Source organism: Corvus brachyrhynchos, unplaced genomic scaffold (genome assembly GCF_000691975.1).
Source record: "Corvus brachyrhynchos isolate BGI_N302 unplaced genomic scaffold, ASM69197v1 scaffold80, whole genome shotgun sequence".
Taxonomy (NCBI): Eukaryota; Metazoa; Chordata; class Aves; order Passeriformes; family Corvidae; genus Corvus; species Corvus brachyrhynchos.
In genome coordinates this window covers 5,212,433-5,235,381 of record NW_008236769.1, presented here as the reverse complement: position 1 = coordinate 5,235,381, position 22,949 = coordinate 5,212,433, and the positions used below count along the sequence as shown (strand labels likewise).

General features: G+C 38.7%; 1 protein-coding gene across 2 annotated transcripts in view; it reads left to right on the top strand.

The window, feature by feature from the left end:
• CPEB2 (cytoplasmic polyadenylation element binding protein 2) overlaps positions 1 to 16,787 on the top strand; it is a 49,429-nt gene extending 32,642 nt beyond the window's left edge. For both annotated transcript variants that reach the window (XM_017727610.1, XM_017727609.1), the window contains 4 exons: positions 5,699 to 5,817; positions 6,110 to 6,224; positions 8,089 to 8,270; positions 12,818 to 16,787. In XM_017727610.1, coding sequence (XP_017583099.1) covers positions 5,699 to 5,817; positions 6,110 to 6,224; positions 8,089 to 8,270; positions 12,818 to 13,045 — 644 coding nt within the window. In that variant the 3' untranslated portion in view covers positions 13,046 to 16,787. The remainder of the gene's footprint in view (positions 1 to 5,698; positions 5,818 to 6,109; positions 6,225 to 8,088; positions 8,271 to 12,817) is intronic.
• The last annotated feature ends 6,162 nt before the right edge of the window (positions 16,788 to 22,949 follow it).

Below are 22,949 nucleotides of genomic sequence, written 5' to 3'. Positions count from 1 at the left end.
TAATAAGTGTTTCCTTGCTGAAAGAAATTCAGAAAGTGTCTTGATCCATCAAGACTGGCTGCCTCCTGAGAAACACAAACTGCTTGTTCTTAACTAATTACATTTTGTGTTGGTTCACCACAAAATTAGACCCAAACATAACAGGAATTTTTACAACTTCACACTGATCTTACAAGGAAGCTCTGTTCTGAAAAAAAAACTCTGTTGAGTTCAAAGTACAAAGTCTGTAACAGTGATCTGCCAACTGTAATGTAGAATTCCTTCCTTTCTTTCTTGCCACTGTTTATCATAACTCATGTTATTACGTAGTTGGCAAATACACTTATTTATGAAACAATACACGTGTCCAAAGTAACTTGTCGGGTTGAGGACTCCTCCTTGTGATAATGAAGCTCTCAAAGAAATGGTGCCATGAGGATATGGAAATACAAAAAATGCCTTTCAAAATACATCCAGTTGTTTGTGTCCTCTGGGCTATTTATAGTCTGTCTCAGAGGATAATCTGATTTAAACAGGACAGTGTCCACAACCTTTTCTAACTGGTTGTTTCTGCTGCCTTGTATCAGAACAGTTGTGCAGTAGCTTCTTTCTTCAAGGTTCCCAGTTGCTAACTCAGAACTGACTAGCTGAAAAACTTAGGTTGGAAATGTTCTGCTTCTGGTTTCAGAAGCAAACCCCCAGGTCCATACAAGTTCTGTTGAACTTGTTACCAGCTAATTTGATCACACTGAATAGGATCAAACTCTGGATTCAGGCAAGTGACTGTAGGTGTCTTCATGTGTGATTAGTGTCTAAGCTTCCTTTAATCGATGTGAATCTGGCCAGTACAACCAGTAGAGTATAGAGAGCAATTCAGGTCACTGTAACATAAGCACATTGAGCTTGATTCATTTATCCGTACTGAGGATATCGAAAAGTTAGATACATGGTTTCACAAATATAGTGCAGCACCACATTTTTTTTACTTCACGTGTGTTTTGGAGTTAATTCTCCATCAAAGATGGCTAAATGTAAAACTGAAAGATGAGTTATATAGATCTGTTGGTTGTATTAACCTGCAGCTTGGACTGATTCTTTCTGATTTAAGTTAAGGTGCAGCATTCTCTGGACAAGAATTGCACTATACTGAGGCCACTAAGTGTCCTCTGTGGAGAGTCTGTCAGGACAGTAGAGGAACCAACCCCAGCACAAAATACCACTGCAGTTACTGTATGTCACTACATGGGCAGTGCCGTGCTGGCTTGCACTGATTTTCTTGACTCCTCCTCTAAGCCGTTAGTGACAGGATTTAGCTGGAGGCTGATAGAACCTAAAGCTGCTCTCTGATTCCTACACAGAATATGCATAACAAGAAGCATCCTTTCTCCTTGTGGTAAACTTCAATATTATTGTGAAATAAAGATTTTTTTTTTTCCTTGCTCAGAAAATCATGTTTGCATGAATCTAGTGTAGAATGCTTTGTTTTGGATTTTGCTTTTGGATTGTTCTTTATATAATGAATACAAAAAAATTAATTTGGTAGGACTCTTCAAACAGCTAGGCCTTTCAGACTTACCTGATGGGCTTTCTGTTTCCAGTGCTCACCAAATACATTAAAAAAATACATAATTTCTTGGTCTTGTTTTGTTAAGATAAATGGCAGCTCATGACTCAGTACAGTGTCTTTAGAAATCAGAAACTGTAGCTCTAAAGCCAGTTACCTCCAGAAAGACTTGTCTATTATTTGATGTTATTTTCTGAGTATGAATATTACCAAAGTCACCTACACTGATTGCCTTCAAAAGTGGGACTATTGCTAATAGTTTTGGTGTTATGCGGAGGAATTTAGTTGTGATAAACACCAAATCTTGACTCCCACAGAAGATATAAATTCTGGTAGAGGTGCACATGAACAAGTGATTTTTATAAAACTCTTCCATCTATTACTTTTCACCTTGTGAAATACGTACAAAACATAGAACCTTTGTTTCTTGGTATGAACATCACCTGCTGCTGTTGGTATACATGATCCAAAGCCATGAAGCAGCTTTATTCAAAGAAAACTATTAGAAAGGCTTTGCTTTTTCATTGTAAACAGGCTTGTATCGCTATTGGCTGTGAAGCTGTTCAAGTTACGAGACTAATATGCTACCCAAAAAAACCAAACTAGGGAGTTAAGCTGTCTCACAGTACAGTAGAACACCTCATACTCTTCGCGCTACCTCCCCCACGTTTCACTGTGACGTGTACTTTCTACCACACGTGCTAATTGCAGTTCACAAAATGACTAGTAAGGCACTTCTTTATCATATTTATGCATGTGGCTTCCACCACTGCACTGGCTTTGCATCTACATCTACAGTAGTTAGTGAGTTATGGATGTTGAGGTGAGAAAAAAATCCAATAAAAGCATATATTGAGAAAGCAAAAATGAGTAAGAATAACATTTGTGCCATACAGTTGTTGGCATGTGGTAGGTGTAATAACAAGAATAGCTCTATTTATGATGTCTGAATGAAATGCTAAAGATAAGACTCTAATTTCCCTTTGAAAGCACTTTCTATCTAATGTATATAGGCTGATTGCCTGCATAACTGGTATTCTTTGGAGAAGTCTGTGGCTAATGTGTAGTTGATCTGTGCCAAGAAATGTACCCTGGTCCAGGACAAGTGATGGAAAGTAGTTTTTGTGCTGACTACGCAAGTCTAGGTTCTTTGGGAGGGATTCTCTTTTTTTGTACATGGCTATAGAATCAGTAAGGTTGGAAAAGACCTCTTAAGATCATCGAGTCCACCTATTAATGTAACTGTGCCAGGTCCACCACTAAACCATGTTCCTAAACACTACATCTACACGTATTTTGGACACTTCCAGCGATAGTGATTCCATCACTTCCCTGGACAGCCTGTTCCAGTGCTTGTCCGTTCTTCCAGTGAAGAAAATGTTCATAATACACAGTCTAAACTTCCCCTGGCACAACTGGAGGGGGTTTCCTCTTGTGCTATCATTTGTTATCTGGGAGAAAAGATGATGACCCCCCTGCCTCACTACAGTCTCCTTTCAGACAGTTGTAGAGAGCAATAAGGTCTTCCCTGAGCCTCCTTTTCTCCGGGTTAAGCACCTCCAGTGTCTCCTTATAGAACTTGTGCTCCAGACCCTTCCCCAACTCTGTTGCCCTTCTCTGGACACGCTCCAGCACCTCAGTGTCCTTCTTGCAGTGGGCCCAGAACACATTTGAGGTGTGGCCTCAATAGTGTCAAGTACAGAGGGACGGTCACTGGCCTGGTCCTGCTGGCCACACTATTTCTGATACAGGCCAGGTGCCACTGGCCTTCTTGGCCACCTGACCACACACTGGCTCATGTTTAGCTGACTGTCAAACTAACACCCCCAGGTCCTTTTCCACCAGGCAGCTTTCCAGCCACTCCGTTCCCAGCCTGTAGTGCTGCTTGGGGTTGTTGCGTCCCAAGTGCAGGACCCTCACTTGGCCTTGTTGAACCTCATTTGTTGGCCTTGGCCCATTGATCCAGCCTGTATGTGGGGACCTGAGAAAATTATCTTCTCAGCCTGGTTTTCTTAAAAAAAAACAACCTCTTTATTTTCTTCCAGGCTAGACTTAGGGAGCAAGATAAATTGCATTCTAAATCATTGAAGGTCTAGAGCTGTGGAGCAAAACTACAGACAGACCAGTTTGATGGTACAGACTGTACCCTAACTTTATGTCTTCAGAGGGGGAGTAGTACAGCTGAGCTCATGACACAAGGCTTTCTGAGGGTTTTAATTAAGTGGGATAAACCAAGACATGTTTTTCAGATGAGGTTGAGAAGGCAGTATTAATTATGGTTTTTCTACTGCTTTCCTTTCCACATCAGGAGTGGTTGTAGGAAGTGACCCTGAGATTAGCTCAGTTGGATTGAGCATGGTGCTAATAACAATCCAAGTTGTGGATTCAATCCCTCTATGGTCCGTTCATTTAGGAGATGGACTCAGTGATCTTTGTGTGTCCCATCCAACTCAAAATATTCTGTGAAATATGTAGTAATCCTTATCATTCATCATCAAGGTCTTGTATTTGAACTTTTTATCTTTTTGTAAGGTACTGCAGTTAAGCATATTAATAGCTGCAGACACAGAGGTGGTAGATTATATGGAGGCACTTATCATCCTTATGTATCTGGACCTACATGGCAGTACCTTTGATTTGCATTAGGGTAAGAACTGATGAAAAATCAGTATCTGGAGAATCTTTGTATGTCTCATTCCTTAGACAGTATCTTGTGCAATTAACCCTGCCTTTGATTAATCAAGTTCTTGTACTCCCATCATTCTTGTACTGAGCTCTCCATTCAAACTGGAATGTGTGTGCATGGCTTCTGACCAAGTAAGGACAGTTACATGGAGCTTATCTGACCCATGCCAGTCGGCACATGCCTCATTCACTGAGGGGTTTTTTTTGCATGGGTAATACATGCATTTTAAATTCTGTGAAATATAGTGAAAGATATCCCCATTAAAACAGATTCTGAATTTAAATTGTGATGGATTTTCTTAAGTTAAACAGGTCATCATTAAAAAAAATACTTTTCAGCAGTGAAGTATGGGCTTTACAAGGAAATGCTTCAGCTCAAGCCCAAAGATTCCCTATGAGATATTTGTTACGAAACTAAATAAGATTTACATAAAACTATAGAATACATAAAATCCTGTCATGTATCCCTTTTATGTAGCTGTGATGGGACTGTGGTATGAGGGATAAGAAATAAGGTACAACTTATTAGAAAGACTAGTATAGACCTTAGAGCTTTTTCTTTAAATCCTGTTTTTGTTCCCACACGTCTAAAATCAGTTGTGCATTTGTTTCTCAAATCTTATGTTGTTAATACACTGATTCTTTAATAGTCTTCAAGATAGACACTATCACCTTTACATTGGTGACCTACAGTGTCTGTTTGCAGTAAGAAATTACTGGTGGTTGCATAGCTTCTCTCAGAAATACAGAACATTTCCAAAAGACTTGGTAATGCACCCATGTTGCCTTTTCCCAAGCCTGCTCTAGAGCAGCTGCTTCAGCATTTACTTCTCCATCAAAGTCATAAAACATAACTTTGTGTGAGAACGCTAAACTTGGTAGTAATCTCATAAAGAAATGTGGAAAGAAATATGGTCCATAAAGTTTGTTTCAGTATGCTACCCTAATTGTGGTATTGGGTTATTTGTAAAGTAACAAATTTAGTGTATCTCATACTGCAACTGTGAAATTAATATGTCAAGTTCTTTGCTTGTCTGAACCTTTGTTTTTATGTGGCATTAAATAAGCATTTTAATTCCTGTTTTTGTAGTGTTTGAAAGGTTTGCTGGGTCACTTACGTAATAAAATACTTTGATCTAATCTCTAGAATAGAGATTAGTGCTTTGTGCCAAGTTGGATTTTCATTGTATAATGTCCGTTGCAGCCAATGAATGATGTTCAGACTAGGCTTCCAGTGCATGATAGAGTAGGTATGTTTGCTTTATTTGGTTATTAGTCTCTTCTGACAATTATTTTACAGACTGAAGTTCTGTTAATTATGGCAATGTAGTACGTAGTTAAAGAAGATGACTAATATGTAAGAATTGGTTTGACTTTCTTTTACTTTTGTATGGAAAAGTGACTGGAAAAGATGATTTTGCAGATAAAAGATGAGAGAAAATATATCAGTTGGTTTGGGTCTTTTTCCAGGTTACGCATTCCTCCTGTTCCAAGAAGAGAGTTCTGTTCAGGCCCTGATTGATGCCTGCATTGAAGAAGATGGAAAGCTCTATCTCTGTGTTTCCAGCCCCACTATCAAGGACAAGCCAGTAAGTACACAGTCGATGGCCTGCAGGCTATAGCTGCCATCTGTCTAAAGCAACATTGGAAATTACGAAGATGGAAAAAATCAAAAGTAAACTACTGTTGGCAGAACTCAACATCTGGAACACTTGGATTATTTTAAAATTGTTGTATTTTGAATTAATAGGATTAAAACAAAGCACCTAGACATGCTAAGGTAATGAGGTTATGACTGAAAATTTATATAGGCTGATGAACGTATTTCCACACTGTAGTGAAACTTAAAGTAGGATACTATTTTCTTTCCCAATTTAATAGGTTCAGATCCGTCCCTGGAATCTCAGTGATAGTGACTTCGTGATGGATGGTTCACAGCCACTTGATCCTCGGAAAACAATTTTTGTTGGAGGAGTTCCTAGACCATTAAGAGCTGGTGAGTACAATCTGTGGCAATTCTTAAAAGTAAGAAATTACTATAAATAATTTGTACCATGCATAATTTTTTGTAGTTATGTATGGATAGATATAGATACAGATATATGCATACAAAAATTGAATAGTCTTGGTAGTTTTAACCGCAGTACAATATTATGTGTTCTTAAATTTCTCTACTATATGGCTTTGGCCGTAAATCACAGTTCATTGTTGAGATTTACTGGAAACTGTTACCTCTCTACAGCTGTGGAAAATATTTTGATCATATTAGCAAAACCATAGTGTATGCTATGTCACAAAAGGCATTAAACAAAGAGTTTGTTTTAAAATAATGCTATGGAAACATCTCTGCCCTGCTGTGTGACTATGGAGTGGTATTTGTACCTTCTTGTCACTGTGCATTAGCTACTCTTCTGCAGCTGTCAGGTTACACGCACAAACACAGGTGATGGAGTACTTGAACAAGAAGGCATACAAGAAAAAGGAAGAAATTCAGAGAGCTAGCACAGTCTTTATGGCACAACATTTTAGGAGATTGCAGGACTCTTTCTAGATTCTTGCCAGAGGCATGAAGGAAAATATAAATGTTTCTATAGATGCGGAATGGTTGATCTACAACCTGGACCAGCTGCATTTCCAGATTGGCTGCAGTAGCCTTTTACGATGTTTTAGGTGGCTTTCTAGTAAGTAGGTTGCAGTGAAAGTTGGAAGTAGAAGCATACCATACAGTGGTTCAAATCTGCTTTTTTATTAGAGTGGCTTCCGGACTTCATTAGTCTTTCATAGTTTGTAATGCATTTTATTCTTAGAGAAAGATGAGCTTTTAGATGAAAGATGTAAGAAAACCAAGAACCAATAGTACAAATTCAGGATACAAAGGATCTTAAATTTTTCTATCTTGGACCTGCAATGCGCAGGCTTTTTTGTTATTTTACTTCTAAGACTCTCCTTTTGACTGTAATACAAGCTCTGTAAATGAGCATAAACACAGTATGTTCCAACTGCAGATTAATTTTTCTTTAAATTCAGTCCAGTGCTCCATATTACTGTGCTGAATGTCTGTGATAATTTAATGGATACATTCTTATGCTCAGCTTGCAAATGCCCTGTATATGTGAAAATGAAACTTTTATGGCATTGTGAAATAAGAATAATGACTTCACAAAAGCAGTAAAACTTAAGGAGTCTCTTCAAACAGCTATTGAACATCAAGGACTGCTGACATCTCTATATCCTAATACAGAGGATATTAATTCTGAAAAAAACAGTGTTTTCCACTCCAATGAATTGCAACTGAATTCAGTATAATCTGGCAATCAGAGGTTTGCCAAGGTATTTGATCTGTAAAACGAATTTTTGTTTCTCTGGACTTCAGTATGGTAAGTATAGCACTGTAGAGTTAATCAAGCTCTGTGTGGCTGATGAAAAGATGCTAACTACACCTTTAAATTCAAGTAGGGTGTAGAGCATTAGGACAGCCAGAGAACACTTGTACCAAGGAATCTGTGGCATGTGGATCTATTTTATATAGCTTACATTCCAATGCCTGCCCAAAAACTTTTGCTGTAATCCCCTGAAGAAAACTGCCCTGAATTCCAGTTCCAGGCTATGAAGAACTTCCAGTTCCGTTGTTCCTTGGGTGTTGTACTCACAGTGTGAGAGATCTGTCTGCTGAGTAATTAATAGCTTACTTGCTTCTTCAATATTTTTTTTGAATTTTGTTATTACTGTTCCATTGGCTGTTCCATTGGCTGTTGCAAAATTAATAATTAAAATTACCTTTTCTAGTATTTTTAGACATGACCATACTAAGTTTGCACTGTAAGAACAGTTTAAATAAACACTCTTTTGTTTCTTAATAGTGGAATTGGCTATGATCATGGACCGTCTCTATGGTGGAGTTTGTTACGCAGGAATTGACACTGACCCTGAGCTGAAATACCCAAAAGGTGCTGGACGTGTTGCTTTTTCCAATCAGCAGAGTTACATTGCTGCCATCAGTGCTCGGTTTGTTCAACTTCAGCATGGCGATATTGATAAACGAGTAAGTTACACGGAAATTAAAAAAAGAGAGTTATGCCCTATAAAGAAACTTCTCAGAGTGTGATAGCATTGCATGTGATTGGCTTTCAAGACAGCTTCTACATTTTTTTTAGTATTCATGTAATTCCACTACTTTCAGGAAATACTGTGAATGACCCCAAACGAACAACATGTTTCCACAGAGCAGCAGTTTGTTCCTTTGACGTATGTTGGACCATATGTTTTTCCAAATCTGGAGTTCCTGGTTTCATTGTGTATGGGCAAGGGGCTTGAAAATCTCTTTCCCATCTTCTAATGAAACCAAATACTGTGAGAATTCCTCTGTCATTCATAAAGAGCTCTAGCATTCATTGGCTTCATATTAGCTTGATACTTACAGCTGCCCTTAATTTCAGCCATAATTGTCAGTGGTCAGAAAGTTGGTCAGGGTCAACACCTAAAATACAAAATTTTTTATTTTTTCTGTTTGAAAGTCTTCTTAGTACTTACCAATACATATTTCTGTTTGCTACAGATGCTTATTCCTAGCAACAGTAAAACTAACTTATATTAAGAAGACTAGTGAACTTCATAACTCCTAATTAGAAAAGAAAACTGGCATCTAAATTATGTCAGTTTTAAGGGTCCCTAGTTTTGATGTCAAGAGCTGCAGAGATAGTCTGGCATTAATAGGTGTTCTTAATAAAAACAAAACTAAAGTCTTATGGGAAGAAGGGTCGAGTAAGTAAAGTAGTTCAAGGTCTAGTCTCCTCTACACATCAAAGACATGGAAAAAAGTAGTACAGTTAACAGAAGTCTGCTCTAGGGAGGCAGCATGTGCTTCTCTCCTTTCAAATCAGCAGAGTAATGCAGCTTCACGTATGTGTCTCAAATACTGCTTGCCTTATGAGCTGAAATCCCCAAATATGGTCCTTCCCAGAGGATGAGTGGGTGTGGATGTGGGTAGTCATCTAGGCTTCAAATTAAGATGTGATGGCTATGTTTTGGTCATGGGATTGCTCTCCTTGTGACTTGCAGCTATCATTAACTTATAACTCTGCTTTTTGAATAGTTGCATAACAGAAAGTATGGCCTTGACACTGTGATTGGGTGAGGAGAAATAAAACTGTTAATCATCTTGCATTTGAGTATTTGGACAAAATCAAGGAGGCACCAGAATCCAGAATTTCTTCTCGAGGATTGCTAAATCGGTCATTTAGTTTCAGAATTGAGTATTATTTAGTGTGTTTCAGGAACTGTGTAAAGGGCATTTGTCTGTGAAGTCACCTGACTTGAAAATTGAGACATGGGTCCCATCCAAATTACATCTCCCTTAAAAGTGGGAGACATGGATTTGTACCTTGTAGACCATGGAGAACTTTTATCTTTGTCTTCCTCCTCCCGTGGGAGTGTGTCCTTTGCAGTAGAGAGGTACATGGCAGACTGGCAGTTCCATCTTGTAAGAGAAGGAAGGCACGATCCTGCCATTGAAGGCTGCACTTCCACATACCTTGTTCTGCTATTTTGTGGGTTTTTATGATAGGTCACCAGAGAGATCTTAAGGGCTCTTGGGATGCCGAGCAGGCATCTGAAATGGCAGTGCTTGCTGTTTGCAGAGAAAAGGATGTAGGTTGTGAATGGGTGATGTAACACTGCAGTTCTTAAGGCAAGATGGACTGCAGGTCTCTTGGAGCTTGGATGGGGGGAAAGAAAAACCAGGATAAAAATCTACCACAGATACTGTATCTGAGAAGCACAGTATTTGACTTACATCCATTGAGACTTAATTTATAAACACAGTACTCAATGGTTTCTTCAATCACCAAATTACCAAAAAAAAAAAAACCAACAAACAAACAAGTACCAAAACAATCCAAAAAAACCCCCACCAAGCATAGTTAATATCTGGAGGTAGCTGTTCATGTGTTGGAGAGGTTGAGGGCGAAAGGAAGGATGATCTAGGCTTTCTCTTTAAATATCTGAATTCTTAAAGTTTCTTTTTTTGATACAATTTATGTTCTTTCTTTAGTGTTGCTTTTTTAACACTTGAAAAATTAATTTTTTTACTCAAGTGTTCTTTTAAATTTGGAATTTCCAAATTTTTATTAGCATCCTCAATTTTTCTCATTTTAAAAAATTTGTGCTACTCCTGGGGTGTTTCACTGGCTAAATACAGCAGTGCCAAATCATAACTATTTTAATAAACTTGTCTCTAAGTCCCATGGTGGGGAGAGTTTATTAACTTCTTTGTTTATCTGAGAGGGGGGTTAATCTATATTTTTTAAATCATCTTCTTTAATTAAACCATAAGGTCAATCCTTATTTCTATAATTACATATATTTATTACCACCCAGTTATTTGCATTAGTGAGGAGGCATAGAGAAGAGCATTATTTTAGGGAATATCTTGAATCTTAGCTGGAAGTATGAAAAAGGCTATTTTCAGAAATAGTTTTTTACCTCCATGGAGTTTTTACACTAATGCCTTTTCAGGCTCTAAAAATATTCTGAAATCATTACTATTGCAGATTTATAGATGAGCAAGCAGTTTGTATAAATCTGTAAACCGCTGGTTTTGTAAATGAGGAAGATATTCCTACTTTGGATACTGCCTTCACCTGAGGTGTTTGTGTATGTTGGCCAGGAAGGTAATAAAGTATGTATTTCACAGAAGTCCTAGAGGCAGAGCCTGTTCTGCTCTTTACCTCAGCATTGCCTTTCCGTACCAGTTATATTCAGTTTCTGTAGGTCTGCTGTCCTTTCACATTCTTTTCATAACCAGTTTTGTCTGTGTAAAAGTATTTTTCAATTGCTAAATTTTGCAGTTCACCTGTTTATCCTTCGGAACTTCCGTTTCAAAGTATTTACAGCATTTTTTTGCACATACCTTTTTCTACCTTAATTGGAAATCTTAGTGTCACAGTCACTTGACAAACGTTGTCTGTGATCCTAACTTCTTTTTCAACTAAGTTCTCTCTGTAGCTTCTCTTCGCTTCTTTTGATGTGTAGATATATTTAGTTTTCTAACAGACGTTTTTCTTCAGCAAAGTACTCCTCATCCTGTTTTATCATATATGAAAGCTCATCTCCAAGCATTTCTTTGAGCTTCCAACTCCAAACAATTCCTTAAAATATTGTTAACTTTCATATGCTAGCAGTCTGCATCCACCTCATGTAATACTTCCATTCCGCAAAGTGTTTCTCTAATATCTTTGAAATCATCTTCGCACTGATCTTTGTGCATTAGTGCAGTGAAGCTTGAAATATATGCTGCTTCATGCTTTCAGTAATTCTGAGCCACTAACACAGTTACTTCATCAGGTACCTGTATATTGGAAAGTTTGAGTGTAATTGATGATAAGGCAGGTCATTGTAGTGAAATAAGAAGTCGAGCTTGTACTGAATATAGATTACTGGAAGAAGCATGCTCTGACATTTCTTGGATGGCCTCTACTTCTGAAGCTAAAAACATGAAGCCTATTTGGCTGTAAAACTTCAGGGTGGGGAGCTGTATGTGCAAATTTTTTCCTCTGGAGATACACTGAAAACAGTATAATTTTAAAGTTCTTAGTATTTCAGGCATATTCTGTCTGAATATAGAACATACAGTCAATGTCTGCATGTGGTGATCTTCTGCAGTATTGGTATCTAAGGAAGAAAATCTCATGCAGCAGTGAGGAAAATGTGGAATACAACAATACATTCCTTAATGATTGAGTCAACTCATTTTGTGTTTTATTATGAAGTACTTCTTCCTGTCTGATCGCAGTCTGTAGCAGTTCAGTTATGCAAAGACATAATGCATATTTACCACTGGACTCCAGCCACTTTTCCATTCTGGCACTGAGATGAATTTGGGAGAGAGAAGCTGTGTAAGACAGGTGTTTGTAGCTGTCTGTAGACATGCATAATGGCCTTTAAAAAATACTTTCAGAATTGTATTGGATACATATTTCCTGTACAGCTCTAAGCCACAGAAAGTACTAGATTACCGAAATTGGTAGGGCCAAATTTGACCATATTTTAAAAATAGGGAGTGAATTTATGGTGAACAGCACTGCTAAAAGATCTGCATTACAGCTTGCAAAAAGTACTTTTAATTTGCACACAATGTAGTACATACAGAGATACTTGTATTTCAAAAAAAAATTCTACATTAAAGAGTTAGTCTCATATGTTCAGTTATTTTTTTGCTAAACCATATAGAGTTTTCATATTCACATCCACTTGGGAGACCTTTGGGTGGTTTGGTTTTCTTCTACACATACGTCCATAATAGCTCTTCCAGAATAAATTAGGGTAAGTTTCTGATGTAGATGTTTATTACATGCACAGTGGATGTACTTCTAAAGATTGGCCTTGAAGTGTTCTGCAGTGTGTAGGGTCTGTAGATGATAAATGATAGTAAGTAATAACCGATCAGTTATATATAAAGGCATTAATAGGATTGATTTCAGACTTCAGGGTTTCTTTGGGGGTTCTTTTTTAAACCAGAGAAAAAGGAATGCCTTCATACAACTTCAAGTGGAAACAGTTATTAACTGAATTGTTCCTGTTTCACTCCAACAGGTGGAGGTAAAGCCATACGTGTTGGATGACCAGATGTGTGACGAGTGCCAGGGTGCGCGGTGCGGTGGGAAGTTTGCTCCTTTCTTTTGTGCCAATGTCACTTGCCTGCAGTATTACTGTGAGTTTTGTTGGGCAAATATCCACTCTCGTGCAGGACGTGAATTCCATAAGCCATTGGTAAAGGAGGGGGCTGACCGCCCACGTCAGATCCACTTCCGCTGGAATTAAACATGGTGAACCAGCATCTGCATAAGGAGAGAAGGGTGCATGTGGCTTACTGTGTTTGAAGATACTGACATGCAGAAGAAATAAGTGCATTCTTCTGCTTTTCACCCCAGCTATCAATACATGCATCTTTATCAGCAGCCAAAACACTACAAGCCTCTTGTTTTTCACCAAAACCCTACATCTCAGGCTTACTAATTTTTGTGATATTTTCATGTTAAAATAAAATGTTTTTTTGTATTTTCTCCAAGTTATTTTTATATGTAAAGTTAAAACTAGATATGAGAATGTTTTTGCGTAGGGGCACACAGTCTGCTGCTATATTTAGTGGGTGAAGCGTGCACTTATTTCTAAACATGGGTTTTTAACTTCAAGATCTGCCCCAGTAATTTACCAAAGGTAGCAAAATAGTGAAGATGGAATATGTCTGCTACAAAAAGCTTATTTTTATTGTTGTTGCTATTTTCAGTGTATACATAAACTAAAAATTAGGGTTGATTTTTTGCTCTCCATTTTGACTTGCAAGAAATAATACCTCAAGATAATCTGATTTATTAGCTATTTTTAAACATTTTTAATCACAAGCTGTATTAGCTTTGCTGCTATATAGGTGTTATGTGTAATGCCACCTATTAATACGGGATTGAAACGTTTAAGACACACTGCATTACAGATTAAATGCAGGCAGCACAATATGGCCTAAACTGCCATAGTTTTAGAATGTGAAAAAATTGCATGTTTACTTACCTGTATACACCATATGCATGCACTAGAACTATTAATTAACAAGAGGTGAGTTATTGCAAATGTTCAAAAAAGGCTCTCTTGAAACTAGGTAGCATGAGCAAATTTACAAAATTTCTTACAAAAAACAAACTTGCATGCATTATTGTGACTGAAGTAAAAAACTGTCCTACATGTGTACAATATGCAAATTAGTTTTAGACTAGAAAGTGCAGCCATTTTGTGACCTGGTCAGTAGTGGAATTCAATTTTATGCAGACTGGATGTAATATTGTAATCCCTGTGCAATTTTGTGATGTGTGCTTCTACTTAATGTGGCGTGATGTAGTATAGATACAAGTTTGAGTAAAAAGCTAGCATTTAAAAAGTTCTTTTAAGCCCCCTTGATTGTTCATGGTTAAGATTTCCTCTACAAACCAAAGATGGCCAGCACACTGCTAACCAGTCACCAAATGTGAAACCCATGACAAATGCATACAAAAATAGACATATATGAGAATGCGTAATGCTTTAGAAATTAAATCCTAAGTAAAGTCAAAATGGAGAAGGTGTAATATACAGACGGCTAGTTGCATAACAAACTAAATTTTACCTTTAAGACAACAGTGAAATTTGGCTTAAAAAAGCCTTGCTTACATGTTTGACCTGTGTGCGTTGTGGTCTTCTGTCAAACCGGGGTCACTGTTGCATGAGAAGTAGCTACTTGGCAGTCAAGGATAGTCTTTTTATTTTAATGAAGGAGTTCTACTAACGACACTGCTTGCAGATTTTGAAAAACAAATGTAGTTAGGACAGAGGCAATATTTAACTGAACACTAAAAGAAAATCTTAGCAGTGTTTTTGTCTATCTCAGAGCATTTTTAATGCAACTAGCCCCTACTTTTTAATGGAACAAACAGTTATTCTGCAGCCTAAGCAAACACTCAGCAGTAAATGCTGTAATGCAGAATTAAGAGCCTGATGCTAGAGTTGAAATTACAAGGGTGTTGTTCTTTGCAATCCCTTGGGACAATCCTTCATGTAAGCAAAGTGTTGATCTTATGTTGGTTGTCTACAGTGTGCTTTTTTGTACTGTACAATATGTGGTTCATGTCTAACTGCTGTTTTATTGTGGCTGTGGTTCAAGTTTTTAATGTTTAAAGTTGATGCTGTTTTAAGAAGAGCTTTTTACTAATTTATTTGTCAATGTTCCCTATTTGTTACCTAACCATGATCCTCCAGATTTTTTGGAGTATTCTTTTTTAACCTTAACCCTGCCAAACCTTGATCCATTTTGACATTTGTTATGCACTATTTTTATATCTCTGTGAGAGATTTTTCCAACAGTCAGCTATTTTAAGGCACACTTTTTTTGACTGATGACATCTCCTTTGCTATACCTCAATTTTTGGAATTTAGAAAAGAAATCAGTAGTTTTGCAATGTTAATTATTTAGATATAATTTAATTCTGCAGATTTTTTTAAACTTTATTTTCATATTTTCTGCTTAATGTTTAAAGTTGAAGAGCCTTTAAATATATTAAATACTGAACACTAGTATGAAAATAGTAAAAAATTGACATAATTGGAGATGTTGAAAATTGCTTTCCCTGTTTAAGTGGAACTACATAAGTAAGTCACAGGGGAAAGAAACAGGGATGCCCTTCTTTGGCATGGGTAAAAATAAATGAAATGTCTGATTTTACTTGTCACTTCATTTCTGGAGCAATTCAACTTATGGTTATCATACCCTGCACCACCTCCTTCTTTTCTTTTCTTTTTCTTTTCCTTTTTTTTAATCTACTAAGTTCTTATTTTCTAACTGTTGAACACTGTATTTGATTATTTTTTTTTACAGATCATATTTATTTTACTATTTTTGTAGAAGATTGCTAGTTAGTTTGATTGTATTTTTGTATTTTTAAAGCTTCTTCACTTTTGTTCCCCAAATGTGCATATTGCTGCCCATGAGTATGACCGTGGAGGAAAAAAAAAAAAACTTTAAAAATCCACACTTTTTGTTAAGAAGGAAACATTTAGCATTTATATATTTGTGTATGGAAAACACTTGATATTTTATCCCTGTTGCATCTGGCTGCACAAAGCCTCTCCTCAAAGATGCTACAAAACTTGAATATAACACATTTTGGAAGGCTGACTAACCTCGATTCTGTGTTGTGATGTGCAATACTGTTTCTAATGTTTGTATAAAAAAATAACAGTGTAAACCTTTTTAATGCAAATTTATTTTTTTCATTGCATATTTTGCAGATTTTATCCACAGTGTCATTTTTTACTGTCAGAAAAGATACCCCTTTTGTCATTGCAACTATTTTTTAAATCCAGAAATCTTTGTACTGATGTAAATGATTGTAGTTATTTTGGATAGTGTTTTGCTAACAAAAGGAGAGACTTTTTTCATGCATATTTCTATTTTGTTTTTTTGGTTTTTATTTTATTTTAATAGTAGTAAAATACTTGGAATAATTTTTCATATTCTTGTCATTAATATTATTTTGTATTTTTATGTGGAAATATATAATTTTATGACGCTAATTGCTAAAGTTTATTTTATGTTGAATTATTTTTGGAGCTGAAATCTTTGTAATATTAAAGCAACTAGTTTCTAATTCCGAGTTTCTGTATAGAATCGCACAAGTGGTTTATGGAGTGTTTGGATTGTAATTATAAATGGTTCTTTGATATGCAAATTAATATTTTCAGTTGATTTTATTTTGTATTCCTAATGGGGTGTTAAAGCAGTTTTTTATTTTTTTCTAAATAAAAAGAGAACCCATGCTTTTATGGACACTAGGTAATCGCCTTCAGCTTAAAATTTTTTTGTTAAATATTTTAGTTTGTTTTACTGTTATCTTCCAGGTGTCTAAATCTCCAGTCTGTCTGTTGTACTGGTAATTTAACTCTGTAATGGAATAGTTTGCTGCCAACTATTTATATTAAGTAATTTTTAAATATTTGTAATATTGTTGACTGACTAATAAACTATTAAGTTATTGGCACATTTCTTTTGTAGTTTTGTGTCTTGTGCAACTCTTTAACAAAATGCAGTTAATTATTAAAATGGAAAAGCAATTACTCAATCTCATGAGGAAAAACATGAAGGCTGACTTCGCTGCAGATTAAAGTCCTGTTACTTATTGTACCTCTCCCAGATGACTGAAAGAACTTCTAAACCCTGCAAACACAGTGCATCTTACAGCTTTTTTAAGCAGGACTCTCTCTTGGGTTTCATTGAGAATTATACTCACTTTTAGATATTCCAGTTATTTACTCTGCTTGACATCCCCCATGCTCCTGCCCTTGGGTGCCCCCACTATATCCTTTCCATCCCTATTTCTGCAGATTTGGGTCAACACAAATCTGTATCTACCAGATTTGGTACACTAGAAAATTCCTTTCCGTGCAGGGAATTCTCCCGTGTGATTCACTGAAGGACTGTCTTAGTGCTTTTTTTTTTTAACAAAAAAATTTGCCATCCTTCCTCGTGCAAAGAGGCTCGAGTTGGCTGAGGAAACAAGGCCAAGATCTGGATCAAGAACAGCAAGCATAGCTAGGTCATGATCAGTGCAGGTGAACTGAAATCTTTATACATAATCTTCCACCATTGGTTCTTTTAACTGAAAATACAACTTTCCAGGTCCTTGCATTCATTATGGGAAATACAGACCTTTTTCTCTGCTGCTTTGATTGAACAGTCAAAGTTTCATTGTTGTCACTGTGGGTTGTTTCTTGCCTGTGCCATGGAAATACCTGCTTTCACTCAGATTTCTCTTTTCCTTCTGCTTCCCTTCCTGTTGCTTTATTTCCTTGCTCCAATAGAATTTTAGGGAGTTTCATTTGTAGCATCCTTCTCCCTTCAAGGCCTGCCCATACACCTTTCCAGCCGTGAGAGCCAACCGAGAATGCTGCTGGCCCTTGACTGGAAGTCTGTAACACCTGCATGGATCAGTGCAGCTTTAGAGCCTCATGGAAGAGCAACTGCCTTTGGGAAAAGGCAGCACTGGGGACATGAGGCACTCACAGATCAATGACTCCGACAGAGCAGAGTGCCTTGCTCAGCCTTGACAGGCCTTTGCAGGAGCAGGTTCTCCCACCTCGCGGTTGTGTCTTTGCCTGGAGGTGGTTTGGCAGGCACAGGTTTGCCCTGAGCTGTGTTTCAGGCTGGTGACAGAACTCTGGTGCCCAGATGTTGCTGAAGGCCTGTCTGCACTCGGCAGCTGCCTGAGGAGATGCAGCACAAGGGAGCTTGAGCTCGCACTGAGCGTGCACTGCTCTCGCCGTGGGTATCCCACCCACTGTGTAGGACAGCAAGCTGCTCCTGTAGGGGACAGGGACCGTGGCAGTGCTGGCTGATTGTCTTAGAATCACAGGATCATCATAGAATGGTTTGGGTTGGAATGTTAAATGCCATCCAGTTCCACCCCCTTGCCATGGGCAGGGTCACGTTCCACTACACCAGGTTGCTCAAAGCCCCATCCAGTCTGCCCCAGACTTCCATTGTCTGACCACCCTCACAGTAAAGAATTTCATTCTAATATTTCATCTAAAGCTGTCTAGCTGTCCTCTTTCAGTTTAAAGCCATCACCCCTTTGTACTTGTCTACTACATCACTGTTTTCCAAATTACCACGTAGTACCTTTTGTTTGTTGTTTTTTAATCCAGAAAATCTGCTATTAAATCCAGTGTATTGACACATTGAACATCATATTAACCATGCTTCTGTGCAGTGTTCCTAAATTATCCCTGGGGAGCTCTAAATCCATCACAGCTTCTCAGCTGTAAGAGGAGATGGAGAGCAGTGCCACATGTGGTAGGTGTGAATGGCAGTTCCCTAGCTTTCTATTTTTGGTGATGTTGGAAGAGTTAAAGATTTGTTTCCCACAGCAGTGACAGTAATTGCACTGGCTTGTTTTACTTTTGTTGTTAGTGGTAGGGTTTTATATGCCATCACTTTCATCGGCGCTTAATTGTTGGCAGAGAGCCTCAGCTGCCAAATTACCTATTTGCCACGTGAAGGGCTATTATGTCGTTTGCCTTCTGAAGAAGCTGTTCCATTCCAGAGTTAAGGCTATGTTGTTTTTTACTTCACACAGGTACTAAACACTTCTCCATCTTGTGTTAAGTATAAACAGAAGATCAGGTTGTCCTTCAAACCACCGAGCGTGCTGGTGGGAGAGAAGGCTGCCGACAACAGGGAGCTGCCGCCCCAGCACTGGCAAGAAGGGATTCTGAGGTAGCACAGCAGAACTGGGCAGAGATTGTTGTAGCTATGAGAGCCACCAGCTGACCTGAAAAACAAGCAGAAGTGATCCACCTGCCAGCACAGTGGGCAACGGGAGGGTGGTGTGTAAAGCTGTTCTATTTTTTTTAAATAGAAAGTATCATAGAGCAGAGGTCTAGGTCAATGTTCTGGCCACAAACGGCGTCTGCAGTAGCTCACTGATCTCTCACAGTAATCACACTGATTTTTCACCAGGAGCTCTGGTGAACATTGCCTGAGATTTTACCCTCCATACCTAAAGGGCTTTGTACAGCGGAGTATTGCTGCACTGCTCCAGAAGGCAGGCACTGGGGCAGGCTGGCTGGGTAATGCAGGGAAGAGGGGACTGGTGGGATGTTCTCTCCACATCTCTCATTTTAACAGGTTCAGATGTCTCTCAGTTTCATTTTCTTTCCATCTGCTTTACCCTCAGGTTCATTACACCCTGGTGTTGCAATTTACCCAGAGCTTGTGGACAGATGAAGACTTAATGGGAATTTTATCTTAAGTATATCTTCTGCTATGCAGAAGCCTGATGCAGAGCAGGGACTTGAACCAGTGTACTGACATTTTGATGAATTCACTGATCACCCACTGCTTGTGCTCCAGAGGTAGAAGATCCGTAGTTTACTCCTTTCTGTCAGAATTAAGACTGCTTGGTTCACTAAATTTGTTGTCTCTGTGTCAGATGTGCAGCACAGCAAAGGGAGAAGCTGCTCTCCACTTAAGCGACCAGAGGGCCTGGCCATGATCCCATCTCCCTGCGATGGGTGCCCTCCTGTGGACATGAAGCCACAAAGGGGAAAGTTTGGTAAAGGCCCTGTTATCTCCAGGACATGAAATGATATATTCAAGACATTACTAGGATATGCATGTGCTCCTGGATCTGTTTAAATCCTGTATCTGTAGTTTCTAAAGCAGGAACTATCTAGCTAGCTAGCTCAGATAGAGCATCTTATTTCCTTCTTTCTTTCCACTGAAGACTTTCATCCTGCTGTACTGAACTTGACAGCAGTGTTGGGAGGTGCAAAACACAGGTCATCTAGAATATTGTGTCTTGTGGGAGGAGGAAAAAAAACCAACATAAGGAGGTATTATAATTTCACTGTTGTGGTGTGCAAAACTGTCAAAAGAGCCCTTTGTCCACACCCCACTGAAGATGTGAGGCTGTTGCCCACTGAATTGGTTGCCTCTGGGATGGAAAGTATTTCAATACTTTGAAAATGTGCAGATATTTTAATGTTTAACTGGGGAAGGTGTACAATATCTGCCATAATCAGAAAGTGCACCCACAGACAAGTCAAACATGACTTTATTGTCTGTGTTTCACAATTGTGTGAGAAAACAGTTACAGCGAACACTGTCCACCTCTCATGCAGGAGAATCCCACAAACCTTATAGAGGACATTTCCTACATATGCTTTTGGAATAGGACTGGCAGCAGCTTCAGATCACGCGTGGGCCTTTCCCCGAGAACTGAATTTCAACCTTTAAGGTTAAATTTGGGTTGGCATGACACCCTCTGTCTAAGTTACCCATTTTGCATGAGAACATGGTCGTTTGGCCAAAATTTCAAATGCTGTGTACAGTGATCCTGTAGGGACACCCATGAGAGAAAAGTGCTTCTGGGAAGGACAGCAGTTTTATACTGAGTTCTTTAATGCACATGACTAGTAGTTGCCTGAAATGTTACTTCCTTGTACAAGATAAGAGTTTCTTCGAGCAGAATTCAAAATCAAACAACATGTATTACAATAAATACAGTCAGGGAACTTCAGATCTATAAAGGTAATGTGGTAAAAATTGGAGTCTAAATGAATATTGAAAGGAAATGATTGAAAAATAGGATTTCATTCACTATTTTTTAATAACTTATTCAATGCTAACAATAATCAGGAAAAAAAGTGTTTGGACATCTGAAAATTCAGAGATAGCGTCCAGTGGTTAACTATGTCATCTCCATCCCTAGCCACAGGTAGCTCATAGCTGCAGTAACAGTTTCATTAAATTCCAGGTATGCCATCCATCCTGCCCTCTGCTTACCGGAGCTTTGCCACAGCTCCTGTTCCAGCCTGCTCTGGGAACTGAATGCACCCCAATCCGGGCAGGGCCAGGGACTTTTTGGTAAATCTGGTCGCACTGCCTGCTGACATCAGGCTCACACTTCCAGCATCTGGGAAATAAATCACTTCATCTGATGGTCTCCTGGTCCCCAGCACCGGTGAGACTGTATTGCTTTGATTGAGACAAGTTGCTTTGATTCTGCTATTTTGCTTCATGGCTGGGGCAGGGACGAGGTTTGGGAGCTGGGTGTGGGGACAGAAGGGGGAAAGTTTGGCAGCCTCTTGACTACAAGGGGAGAAAGATATTTTGTTCTGGTGTGTATACAGTTACGAATTCTGATTTATCCTAGGAACTAATTTCTAACTACAACCCTCAGCATAAATGAAAACTTCCCTGTTGTGTTTAAAAAACAAATCTTATCTACGTCCCTGGAAGGCAAAGCCCAATGCTGGCACGATAACACACAAGACAGGTTGAACTAGTTTGGTGCAGCTGAACTTGTGAACCAGAGCTGGATCTCATCCCACCACTTTGACGCATAGAAGGAGGAGTCACATGGCTCTCCTCACTAGGCCGCATAAAAACACCCTCAAAGACAGTGTCTGGAGCCTGCTTAGACCAAGGGGGCTGAACATGACACAGGAGCTGTTTCCAGAAGAAGTAGCCCGGTGACAAGGCTGGTGACAAGAGAGGGAAACCTACAGCCATGTACAACGTTGGGATCAGTGGGAATGGCTGCAAGCCCTCCAAAAAGTCTTCAATGCCTGTATCCAAAGGGCAGGAATGACTATGGCTTTGACACGTGCTGTTGATCTCCCCTGGTAAATCTCAGTAGGGCCAACAAGACTGCTTTGTGTACTTGCCTAAAATTAACTTTTCTAAATATCTGAAGAGTGTAAGTGATGGAGAAGAGGCTGGCTCCAGGAACTGGCACCTGGAGATGCCTCTGTCAGGTCCTTCCTTACCATGCACCAATCCAGTCCCACCTGCAGACAGTTTCTATTGGCCATACTAAGAACTGTCATGAATGCTTGACCCAGTGCTGAGTTGGCCAGGGCATGGATGTAAGATGAAGCAGTTTTACCTCATGCCCCCTCTTTGGATGGGACAGAAGTGACTCTGACTAGAGAGATGCTCAGAGGTCTGGCCTTGAGCTCTCTGTAAGGGCCTATGCTGCAGAAGGCTATTTGATGTCTGCTTGCTCAAATAGAAAGCTGAAGACTTTAAAGGTTCCCCAGCTTTCCATAGTGAAGCTGTCATTTAGGCTGTTTAGCACCAAACATTAGATTTGCGGTGTTTTCCAATAACCTACTGCATCATCGTTTACTCACATTACTAACACTCCAGCAGATTTCAATGACCTTTGCAAAAATAAAATCAGACTAGATTGACATATTTGCTTTAGAAGATGCTAATCAATATCTATTTTGTTAGCCAATATGGTTATGTCTCCTGTTATTGTGATTTATTTCGTTTTTGTTGACCAAAGGTGGTTGAATGGGTGATAACAGTACTGGAAGTGGCAAGGGTTAATAAATTCAGATGAGGTTGTCATCTTATTACCAGAGTGCAGGAAGTGAAGCACAGCCATTTAATTAACCTAGTCGCAATGAATTTTATGCAACACGCAGTTAACACTTCATCTATTAAAACCACGAAGCAGATGGTAGTGAGCAGTTTTGTCTGCCATAAATAGAGTACCAATTTAAATTACTTGCTGCACAGGATTTTATTGGATGAAATTATCTAGATATTAAATGGTGAGATATTTAATAATCTCTTTCTTTTAAGTCATGCATATATAAGACTCTTGGTCCAATAGTAGAAAACTCAATTATG